At 39.6% G+C, this 12,412-nt stretch overlaps 1 protein-coding gene across 5 annotated transcripts in view; it reads left to right on the top strand.

The window, feature by feature from the left end:
* The first annotated feature begins 1,319 nt into the window (after window positions 1-1,319).
* The window catches only part of kif21b (kinesin family member 21B), a 72,746-nt gene continuing 61,653 nt past the window's right edge, over window positions 1,320-12,412 (top strand). For all 5 annotated transcript variants that reach the window (XM_058055334.2, XM_058055337.2, XM_058055335.2 and 2 more), the window contains exon 1: window positions 1,320-1,707. In XM_058055334.2, the coding sequence (XP_057911317.2) occupies window positions 1,667-1,707 (41 nt within the window). In that variant the 5' untranslated portion in view covers window positions 1,320-1,666. The remainder of the gene's footprint in view (window positions 1,708-12,412) is intronic.

The raw sequence follows: 12,412 nt of genomic DNA, 5'->3' as shown, positions 1-12,412 counted from the left end.
GGGGCCACAACGGCCACATGGCCCGAGATAGGACTTCAGCGATTGGACGATACGCCTGGCAGTCAAACATTAGCCGTGATGCATTCATGGGCACTTTGAATTTTTGGCGTCAGTGAGATATAGTGTATGTTTATTTGTGGACATGGCACATTTTGTACAATAAAGATGCTAAATGTTATCTACTGTAGATGAATATATGCTAAGCTATTTGAACAAAACATCTGCGTTTTTGTGTTGGTGTGAAAAAAGCTAATTAGTGTAATATAGCGTGGCTATGGGCCTATAAAAGCCCTTGGGCTACACTTTGGATGCACTTGATTTATATTTAATTTCATGTATTTACTAAAAATAAAAAATAAACTTCGTTTTTAGTGTGTATATATTGATTTTTTTAATTAAAACTAAAGGTTTGGGCCCTCCCATGGACTCGTACTGTTCTAGTTTATGGCCTGGTAGTTCTGTGCTACATAATTGGAGCAAATTAATAGCCAAATAACTATGCAATTGCCAATGTGGCCCGCAGGACACTAGTTTGAGGCCCCCGCCTTGATATGAAAGTTTAATGTAAAGTTTGATATGGATGCTGTATGGTATCATGTACCCAGAAAAAATTATTACGTTTGATTAATGTTCATGTTAAAGGTTAAATAACTGTTAATAGTTATCCTCCCTATCCGTGTGGAAGTGGTAAGTTTTGGGCTATTTAAGTTTAAAGGAAATAACTTGAAGGCTACCGTTTAGGTCGCTAGCTCTCGAGTTTGCGAGTTAGCATGTGTCTCAAGACCCTGCAGTTGCGCAATATGTTGTAAATAAAAAGAGTATAAATGTGACTATAGTCGTGTTTTGTCATGTCTACAGGGCTCTAATAATGCTTTGTTCATTTTAATATGAAAAAAATCATTTGTCTACCCACCAACTATATGTGGTTTCTTAAGTTTTTATTATTTGCCGTTTTATTATTATTATTATATTTATTTATTACTGATTGATTCTTGATTTGTTTATTTATTTTTCATCTTATTTTGTGTCGAAAAATAAAAAGTACGATATTTGAGAACAGTGGGATGTTTTATCAGAGCTTTTCTTGTAGAAAATTGGAACCAAAGCGACGTTTTTAAAAAAAATTTGCGTTTTTTTTTTTTCGGAAAACCTGATGCGGCCCAGCCTTGCCCAGACCCTAGCTCCAGTGGCCCCCAGGTAAATTGAGTTTGAGACCCCCTGATCTACACCTTACTTCTGTGTGTTCTTTGAAAGCCGAGTTGAAAAATTCCGACAGTCCTTGAATGCAGCATTTCCCGGTTCACTTTACTGTCTCGCCTCCCAAGCAGCGTCCTTCTCACAGGAGCCGAGCTGCGTAGCGAGGCGCTCACATGTGCTTCAAACACCATGTAGTCACCGGGACTCTCCGTCAGTAACACGCATTTCACACCCACAGGTTTAACTCCACAATCGGGCCGGAGAAGATGATCGCCACGGCGGGGGAGAACCAAACCAGGAGTTCGGAAGAGGCAGCCGGTCGCCGGCAGCTCTTGACGCCTTGCTCCCGCTGACCTGAACCGCCGCGCCGCTCCTTCATGCGGCTGCGTAGCACCTCGGCCACACACTGAGTCCCGATCCACAGACGAGAGAGACCTTCATATCTTTGCCTGGAACCTGGGACGAGACAATGGCGGGTCAGGGTGACTGCTGCGTGAAGGTTGCATTGAGGTAAGCCTGCTTCGTCTGTTTGCATGTATTATACGTGTGGTGGTCTGCAGACCACATTAGACCACATTAGACCACATTAGACCACATTGTGTCTGTGCCTCCTGGGCATGAAGTCTGAATCATCATGCACACCTTCAGTCTTCATTGACTGAATGATGCTGCAAGGTTAAACAGCATTTAAAGTATTGATGTATTGCATGCTCTCCAACATGTGTCCTTGTTCATGCTAACATGAAACATTTAAATATGATATGCCAAGAACATCTGCAGTCAGGTGTGAGGAGAAGGAGGGGCGGGCACTCCTTTTTCCAAAAAAGGAGCAAACCCAGCAAGTTGGTAGCGTGATTACGGTTTAATGCTTCTCAGTGACCCCCCCCACCCAAGCACAAAGGCACACTCTGAGCTACAGTATAGTACTCCTTTGTTGAGGAGCACCTCCGCAGTTTGGACACCACTGCAGATTTTGTATTTATATATTATCATAACGGCTGCTCCTGTCAATATTATGTGTTCGTATGTTTTGGTGTCCTAAGACTCCTGATTCTGCTTGATGTTTATATTCTAAGCACGGAAGTTTGCACAGGTCACATTACAGTTCCACACAAGGACCCTCTTCACCTCCACATCCATTCATTGTATTTAGAAAGGGGGGGGGGGTTGCAGATGCCTTTTTAAGATGAAGCGTGCAACCGACGGCACCCATCTCCCCAGGGCAGGCTTCAGAGACACTTTTCCATTAACCGCTGAGTAGATCTCCTTTGTGCTTGCTCACAGTGACAGGAACAGGAAGTGGGCTGAGCAGCGTTTGGGTGGCTTTGACTAAAAAAAAAAAAAAAAAAACACACACACAAAAAAAAGGTGAAGCCTCGGAGCCAGCTGGTGGCTCCGGTTCATGTGCGGTTATTGATTGAAGCCAGGACGAGCGGCCCTTTGTTGTCGGGGGAAAGAGCTGAAGGTGACAGCTGTCATCTTGGGTTGCCTGCTCATCATTTTTATCCATTATCTCCCAGTTAGATGATTGTATGATAAATTGCTTGAAATAGTCGAATTATTGTAGGATCTTTCCTAAGCATCATTTTTTATTCATTACAGTCATAGAAGACTAAGATTTGATTTGATAAGATTTCTTCTCAATCAGAAATCACTCCACATTCTTTATTGCTTTCTGGTTCTACCATATCTTACTTATTGTATGGAAATATGGGCTAATAACTAAAAAAAGCAATCTTCACTTGCTAAATGTACTGCAAAAAAAGGCCAGTCAGGATAATTCATAATGCCGCCTACAGAGAACATACTAACTCCTTATTTCTAAAATGACAAATACTTCAACTTGCTGATATAGTTCATCTACAAAAAGCTAAAATAATGCATAAGGCTAAAAACAACCAATTAGCTAAAAATGTCATCCAATACTTCTCTACAAGAGAGGAGAAATATGATCTCAGGGAAGAAGTACATTTGAAACACTTCTATGCTAGGACTACGTTAGCATTAGCATAGCATTTCAGTATGTGGAATCAAACTATGGAATGGATTGAGTAAGGGAATCAAACAATGCACAACGATGAGCCAATTCAAGAAACAATACAAGCAGTTGACAAGCAGTCACTATATTGACACTTACTATGGTACCCATTATGGCATTGGATGCTCATATCACCCAGTACTTTGGTACGGGACAAAAAATAAGAAAAATTTTAAAACATTTAAAAATTAAAAAATTGAAAAAATTGAAAAACAAAAAAACATTAAATTATATTAGGAAAGCAGGAAGTGAACAAATGTATAATTAGGTAGAAAAACATACGTAAGTTGCATTTTTTGCGGGTAATTTATTTTACAAACTACTTTCTAACAATAAAAAAATTGTAAAAATAAATTAAAAAAACAATAATAAAAAAATTAAATTATATTAGGAAAGCAGGAAGTGAACAAATGTATAATTAGGTAGAAAAACATACGTAAGTTGCATTTTTTGCGGGTAATTTATTTTACAAACTACTTTCTAACAATAAAAAAATTGTAAAAATAAATTAAAAAAACAATAATAAAAAAATTAAATTATATTAGGAAAGCAGGAAGTGAACAAATGTAACAGTTAGTGATTGTAAAAGTACCAGATGGAGGGGTAGGATTGAATAAGCTTTGCTTCTTCCTACTCCTTTTGGACATGTGGAACTGGGAACTGATTATGGGATGCACTCAATTGGAATCTGATGCATGTTCAAATGAAATTAAACCATTACCAACTGCTGAGACGTATTGTACTGAGCAACCATGACCGAGATATGTGTACCACTTTTTTGGTTGTCACAATAAGCTTCATTTCCACTTCTCTGGTTGTCGTCACAGTTTTTTTTTTTAGTGTAAACCTCCAGGAAGCACCTAAAACACAACATTAGAAGGATTTGAACAGTAATGCATTACATGCAAATATATCAGCTGCTCATATTAGTGCTGCTCTTCTCAGACTGTAATTGAAAACACGGGTAGGCGACCTGGCACCGCTTCCTGTCCGTGCAACATGTGTGTCTATTTACATGTTGTCTAAGTGCCACCTAAGGTATATTACACAGGAAACAAGAAGCACACAAATGAGCATGTGGAGAAACATGCGCTACTTTCTCAGGCCTCAACCTGAGAAAGTTGGCCACCAATAAGAGGGGCGGGGGGCGCCGAGCGTTCTGTAATTGCTCCCATGTTTTGGCGCCCTGGGGCTATGTTGTATGAAGTGTGTGCGTGTGTGAGCGTGCGCTGCGAGGTTGGGGCGAGCGCCGTCCCAGTCTGACTCTCCTGCATCCATTTCCTGAACGTCTACGCCGGCTTCCCTAAACAATGACCGGTCACTTGACCTACAATCCTGCATTCAAACGAGACAGCTTGACGAATGGAGAGCGATATGCGCACAAATCTACACTACACACAAATAATACCGTATTTTCTGGACTATAAGTGGCACTTTTTTTTCATAGGTTGGCTGTTCCTGTGACTTATACTCCAGAGCGACTTAGAAATGAAAAACTGTTTATGTTACAGTTTCTGTTCGTGTTTATTTTTTGTTAGCTGAGTAACCATTGTGTTAGCATATCTTATGCTCGATTCTTTTGGTAATGGTAATGGTAATGGTAATGGTTTAATTTCATTTGAACATGCATCAGATTACAATTGAGTGCATCCCATAATCAGTTCCCAGTTCCACATGTCCAAAAGGAGTAGGAAGAAGCAAAGCTTATTAAATCCTACCCCTCCATCTGGTACTTTTACAATCACTAACTGTTACATTTGTTCACTTCCTGCTTTCCTAATATAATTTAAGTTTTTTATTTTTACAATTTTTTATTGTTAGAAGTAGTAGTTTGTAAAATAAATTACCCGCAAAAAATGCAACTTTTTTTTTTTCTACCTAATTATGCATTTTTTGCCCTTCTGCGACTTATACTCCGGAGCGACTTTAGTCCAAAAAATCCGGTAACTTGCAACTAAAACAACTGGCCTAGTAAAAACCGAATGTTGTCCAAACAATGACCTGAATAAAGTCATAGTATCTCACGGAGGCGAGTATACTTCTCATATATATCAGCAAACATTTTCTTGTATGCTCTCAAAGTACTACCATAGTAACGATCATTTGGAATACTAGCCTTGAAAGCGGTAGGTCTAATGTCCTTTGAAAGAACTCATCAGTAATGGCCGAGATACCGGGAATTGGACCTTGCCTGCAGTCAAGCATAGTTAGCGGTGGTAGCGTCGTTGTCTGGGACTGCACGAGTGCTGCCAGTACTGACGAGCTGCAGTTCATTAACGGAATTCGAATATGGCATTCTGAAGCAGTATTACCTTGTTGCCAGCTATTTACAAAATAACGACCGTGTGTTGAGTTATACATTAATCCCTCATTTATCACTGTTAATTTGTTCCGGACTGAATTTTCTCAAAGTAGGATTCCTTCTTAATAAATGTAATGTTTTTGCAGTTATGGCAAATAAAACCCACTCATGATCATTTAAAGATGTTTTGGACATCTCTGTGTACCGGTATTCGAGTTTCCTCCCCCATTCCAAAAACATGCTAGGTTAATTAGCCACTCCAAATTGTCCATAGGTATGAATGTGAGTGTGAATGGTTGTTTGTCTATATGTGCCCTGTGATTGGCTGGCCACCAGTCCAGGGTGGATAAGCGGCATAGAAAATGGACGGACGGATGGATAGGCCATCGTCAACCACAAAACATTAATGTTTGAACTGGGATCAGTGAGGGACGACTGTAAATCTATACCGCCATGTAAGCTGTACACTGACTACTCTGACTATTATATATCCAGGTTTTATTTCCACAGTGTTGTCATTGAAAAATGCAGGTATGATTTAAGTGTTCACTTTGGCTACAGAACGAGTGTAAATCCAGTTTTACACTTGAAACCAGTCTGTTTGCAATCATTTCCAGTAGATGGCAAGAACATTCATTTGGCATTTTCTTACTAACGAGCTCACCTCCAGCGGGGTTCTCTCCACACATCTGCCCCAAATCTCTTGTAAATGTCAGATTTTCGGACTCAAAAGAGCACTGAAATATTCCCATATGCATTTAGATCTGCGGCCTCTTAATCCTTTTCCCTTCTCGCTGCTACCGTGCCGTAAACTTGTCTCGGGGCGGCTGCAGCCACTCTCACTAAAGTGCAAAGTCAGCCTGTACAGCCAACCATAAATAGACACAAAGACCAATCTGTTTAGTGCCGATGTGGTCTTTGACCTTGTGATGGCTGCTAGATGTTCTCACTTTAACAGTCTTTCCTCCAGGATCGTCTCTCTGTCTAATTTCGGCTCTATGACCTGAGGAATTGCCAAGTTTGTCTCGTGCTCTGGACCGTGACAGCACGGTGGCGAGGATATAAAAATGTGATAAAAGCATCTCTTGTTGTGTGCAATATCACAAACTTATGACTGTTTTTTTTAGTTGAAAATGACGAATAAGGATAATACAAAACAAGGAATAATTGCAGTTGAACTTTATTTAGCACTGTATCACCAGAACAGTAGTAGTGGGTCACAAGTGAGGCCCCGCCCAGTTGTCACACAAAGGCTTAAAAAAAAAAAAAAAAATGCATGTTTTGTTTTTGGATGTGTGTCCTGTGTCGGCTACCAGTCTGGCCTGTTTCCTGTGGGTGGTACTTTGCCATATGGGGTCCGTCTCCTCAGGTCGGGCTGCCTTCAACATGATTCTGTATTGGTGGGAAACAGTACGTTGCCATCAAAGTGTGTTTACATGCAGGTTTAATCCTCTCATGAGAGCCAGTGACCAGACCCACGAACAAAATAAACAAATATGGTGGCCAGGCTGCTTGGAAACTAACAAATTAGCCGTCTAAATGCTATATTTTCACACAACCCTTTATGAAGTAACCTCATTTTGTATGAATTACAATGCATTGCTAAGTTGGTTAAATTGTGCATCACTTCCTGTTCATCATCATCATCATCATCACATGTTCTTGTAGTCGCCCTTCAAACATATTAGATCTAACTAAACAGTCCTGGGTGAATGCTTTTAATGGCAAAGTGTGCACGTTGTGCTAGGAATTACAGTATCATGAATAAATGTTTAAATCATCACATACTACTATGACCGGTGTCGCATGTAGTATTATTTTTAATTACTCCCTATGGTGGCTAGGAAGTGCAAAACACTTCCGCAAATTAATTATTGCTGTTTTGTGGTTGACTCCAACCTATTTTTAGTCAAAAAAAGAGAGAATATTTATATTTATTTTACATATAAATGGCCTAAATTAACTCTTTTCAAGCATAACAATGGATAAATGCATTCTAAAGATATAAAAACAGGTAAAAAAATGCAGCTAAGAATATATGTAACGGGAACCACCTAGTCCAGGGGTGGGCAAACTACGGCCCGGGGGCCACATCCGGCCCGCCAAGTGTTTGAATACGGCCCGCCCAATCTTTCCAAAGTATTTCATTTAAACTCAACATACAACTTGGCATCATGGCCTGAGCCAACCTTTTGATGGTTTTATCAATTTAGTTTTTTGACATGGTCTGTTGTTTACAAAGTGCTCCTGAAAAAAGGGACACAAGCACATAATAATAATAATAATAATTATTATTATTAGATATAATTATTATTAGAACTATTATGATTATTATAATTATTATATTAATGCTAATTATTATATTATTTATATATAATATTATTGTTATATTTGCATATTTACATAGTAATAATATAATAATTATTATTTTAATTTTATTGTAATTATTATAATATTTTATTATTTTTAAAATATTTAAATATAAAATAATAAATAATAATAGCAGGTGGACTGTTACGTGTAAAATATATGTATATATATGTAACGCTACATATTGGAGTTTGGAAAAAAGTATGGGGTTTCGCGGCTCTGGTGGTCGAGTGGCCGTCTTTCATTTTGAAGGTTGCGGGTTCGATACTCCGTCCTTGCTGTGATCATGTCAAAGTATTGAAGATAGCTGCATTAATTTACTGTCTCGTTTTAGCTGTTTTTATATCTTTAGAACACAGAAAAAAGAAAAAGTGTGTTCTTGTCTCACATAAAAATTGTGAATGATGATCAAATCCCCCCCGCAAAGTACACTAGAATCCCAGTGCTATTAAAGGCATAAAGGAGCGACTGAGGTGGAAATAATAACCTGCTTTAAAACAGCTGACTGTTGTGTAATGGAACTTTGCAAACCGATTGTGTCTGACTGACGGGACCAACGAGGAACAAAGGAGTTCCAGTTAAGTGGCTAAGCTACATTCATTAAACCAGATTGTCTCAGCTTTAATTCACCCCCCCCTTCTTAATTACGCTTGTTACTGGCTGGCACACAATAGAAAAATCTATTTAGTTGACTATTTTTTTTAAATTTATTTAAACTTGATGTTGTTTTGTGATCCGTAAACTGAAGCGTGCATTTTGCGGCACGCATGAACTTGTGACTTCAAGCGTTTGCTACTGTTGCAGAATGACTTCCTGTTAGGCCGCTTGTGGACTACACACGCTTCCTGTTCAACGGCTGCTGCGTGAGGAGCCCGTTGGCGTGATTCATTTGGGTACTCTGTGAGCCTGCGAACTGAAATTTGAAAGTTCAGCAAAGTCTGACCGACATTAGGTTAATTAAGAGAGGGAGGTTGATTAAATGGGAGCCAAACGGTTATGTACCTCCACGTGTCACGCCGTGATTGAATGATGACTTGACTTTGATGGACCTCTTGTCCCAGGCGAAATCAGCTGGGATAGGCTCTGTCATTTTCTCTGAACCTGTAGAATAGTTGATGAAAAACACTCCTAATGGACGCCTTACCAAAGCATTTGTCATAAAATTGCACAGTTGGAGTTCGAATGTATCACTATACACTTCTCTCTTGTTACATCACGGTTTGAATTTCACTCCATCAGGGGTTTTCGAAAATATATTAATTAATAAATCAATTTAATTTATGGCCTATTTAAGCAAATAAATTCATAATTTTCAAGCATAAAAATGGCTAAATGAACTAAAATACAAATATAAGGCATTCAAAAGACACATTCAAGGAAGTTGATGAAATGTAGTACTCTACACTGGTCACTAGGTGTCAGTAGAGTTACTGTAACGTTCGGAGAGACACACAAAGATCACATTTGATTGCTGGAATATTAAAAATCCCCCATAAAAAAGCATGAGCTACTTTTGCGGCGGTTATCCACAAAGCTGAAAGTCAACTCTGAACCTCTACTATTACTTCCTGTTCTCCTCTTTGTCATTTCCTTTAAGGAACACACACTAGCACAAGTCTTGTTTTTGTTTTAAATGGCTTATTTACTCTTATTATGTCTATTCAGTGTATAAAGGTGACTATAGGGGTGTTATTTCATGTCTTGAGGCCTCTAATGATGTTAAAAATACATTTATAAGGTTTTCTATAGATAGACTTTCTTTATTGTCATTGCACAACAACACAGCAGTGAAATTGCCTATGAAAAGTCGTTGCCTGGCTCTTGTGTAATAATAAATAATAATGTGGAGAAAAAATAGATGACATCAAATATGAACAATGTACAGCAGTAATTTGTACAAATAATTTAAATAATTTAGAATAAATAATATTAATTCTATGCTCTAACTATGAAAATATTTTTTATATCCGTTTTCCCCTGGGGCGGCGCGTGGAACTGTCAGGGGGAGGGGGGCATGAGAGGTTTTAATTTTAATGCAGACCTACCAACGTGTACAGATTTATAGTACAAATGGAATTTGCCACTGGAATACTTCACTGGAATGCTTGCCATTGTTTTGCATTTTCTTGGTTTCAGTTTCAGTTTGTACTGTACAGATAAATGAATAAATATACAAATAATTGAGACGCACTGATATAACTATATAAATAAAAATCAATCAAAATGATAAAAAATATCCGTTAACGAGAGTAACAGCTTTTTAAAAATGGCTGTGACTGAACGAGTTAATAAAATGATTATGCCGGTGTGAGCTTGCCGGAGAGCTTTTTGGTACCTGGATGGATGTGAGCATATTATGCTAAAGCTGCCTTAGCGGAATGCTAAGGTGGGAGATTCCAATGAACCTTTTGAACCAGTTCTGGCTTCATGTGGACTTGTGCTGCCTCCACTGGGTCTTTCTATTTGGGTGACCGACGTGTCCTTTTCTATTTACTCGTACGCTCTTTAGATTTAGTTTGGCACGGTTTGTGTTATGTTGTCGTTGGTACACACACACACACACATCAACGGGTCAAACTTGTGTGTGTGTGTGTGTGTGCGAGACAGACAGAGTACAGCAGAGTGCTCTAACAGTGGGGGGGGGGGGGGGGGGGGTTGGTGATGTGAACAGAGGATGCAGTATGAATGAGTCTGACGTTAGTGCTGGTCTTTGTGTTGTGTGCTGAGTTTGCACACACACACACACACACACACACACACACACACACTTGGCCGTAAAGTCAAAAGAAAGACAGGGTGGGGGGCGAATCGTGGAGCGTTGTGGGGTTGTGTTGTGAAAAGATGACAATATAGAGAGTGTGTCTGCATGGAATTATTGAATAATAATAACAATAATAATGAATAATCAGGACACAGCTGCATGTGTTTGCCATATTCCCATATATTCCTGGGATTGGGACATATTGTGTACTATGCATGCTTCACTGGAGATTTGAAGGGGTGGCGTGCATGCTTCCGTGGGGGGGGGGTTTGGGTGCAGTGAGGGTTGTGGGTAAAGATTTTGTTAGGATTAATGTCAGCTGTGGTTGGGTGTTAAGTTGTGATGAAACATATGTTAAAGGGTCTGCAAATGTGTAGTAACAGAAGTGTGTTGACCAGCTGGCCCATAATTAGCTTCAATGCTAAGTAGCTTAATCACTACTGGAGTTTGTTGTCTGTGTATGTTTTGGAAATGTTGCCCTCGTAACGCAACAATGGAATATCGGTGAAATAACATTCTATACCGCTTATCCTCACAAGGGTCGCAGGCATGCTGGAGCCTATCCCAGCTGTCTTGGGGCGAGAGGCGGGGTACACCGTGGATTGGTCGCAACCGTTCACACTGGTGTTTTTGCCAACATGTAGTCTACTTGGTTGAATACTTTTTATAATGTCCTGTTTTTACGCGGGGCTGCACGGTGGTCGAGTGGTTAGCGCGCAGACCTCACAGCTAGGATACCTGAGTTCAATCCCAACCTCGACTATCTCTGTGTGGCGTTTGCGTGTTCTCCCCGGGTACTCCGTTTTCCTCCCCTATTCCAAAAACATGCTAGGTTAATTAGCGACTCCAAATTGTCCATAGGTATGAATGTGAGTGTGAATGGTTGTTTGTCTATATGTGCCCTGTGATTGGCTGGCCACCAGTCCAGGGTGTACCCCATGTTTTTACGGCCTCAGAGTTCACAAAAAGCTTCTAAAATATACTTTCAAAGGGTTTTATACTATTATGCAAATTTTTCGACCCTTTGTATTGAGTTGTGGTTTTCTATAGAGCAGCTACACACAATAACCTGCATTAACTTTTTAAACTTTTTAGATTTTCCACAATCTACACTATTCCAGCTGTATTCCCTTGGATTTGTGCTTCCCGCCAAAAGGGTTTTTAATTGATTCCACGCCCACTCTGCTGCGTGGAAACAGTCCCGTGTGGAATGCTGTTGACGGATGAAAAGATTTTTCTCTAGCTGGGAATCATCAAATACAATAACCTTTGCAGAGCTGAGTTTGTTGCAGAGCTTTTTAGATGACTTTTATGGATTGATAATCCAAGATGGCTGAACGAACAAGAAATGCTGGGAGGTGTTTGTGCGACTTCCGGGTTGTCGATGCGTTTACTTTTCGTAATGTCAATCATTTGACATTCATAACAACTCTCACTTGTCTAATTTGTAAATACCCAACCCCAATTTACACTTGGGTACTGTATACTTTTTCATTCAATAGTACTTCGACACGATAGCCAGAAGCGCTTATATTTCCAATGATTCCATAAAGTACCCACGTTCCGAACGGGTAAGCAATCTTATTAACTAAGTTAATTAGACTAGAGCAGAAATCGGCACCTCTCTGACCTTGACAAGCCCATCTGTCATGAAAATGTAGCGTAGGATGCTAATTTGAATTTTTTTTTTTATGCCTTATCCCCCCCTCCCTCCCCTGTGGATGAGCAGGCGGGGCAGACAAAG

This window comes from Doryrhamphus excisus, linkage group LG18 (assembly GCF_037039965.1).
Source record: "Doryrhamphus excisus strain RoL-2023G ecotype Guam linkage group LG18, RoL_Dexc_Guam_v1.1, whole genome shotgun sequence".
Classification (NCBI taxonomy): Eukaryota; Metazoa; Chordata; class Actinopteri; order Syngnathiformes; family Syngnathidae; genus Doryrhamphus; species Doryrhamphus excisus.
The sequence above is the reverse complement of the archived record's forward strand: the minus strand, read 5'-3'. Positions and strand labels throughout refer to the sequence as shown.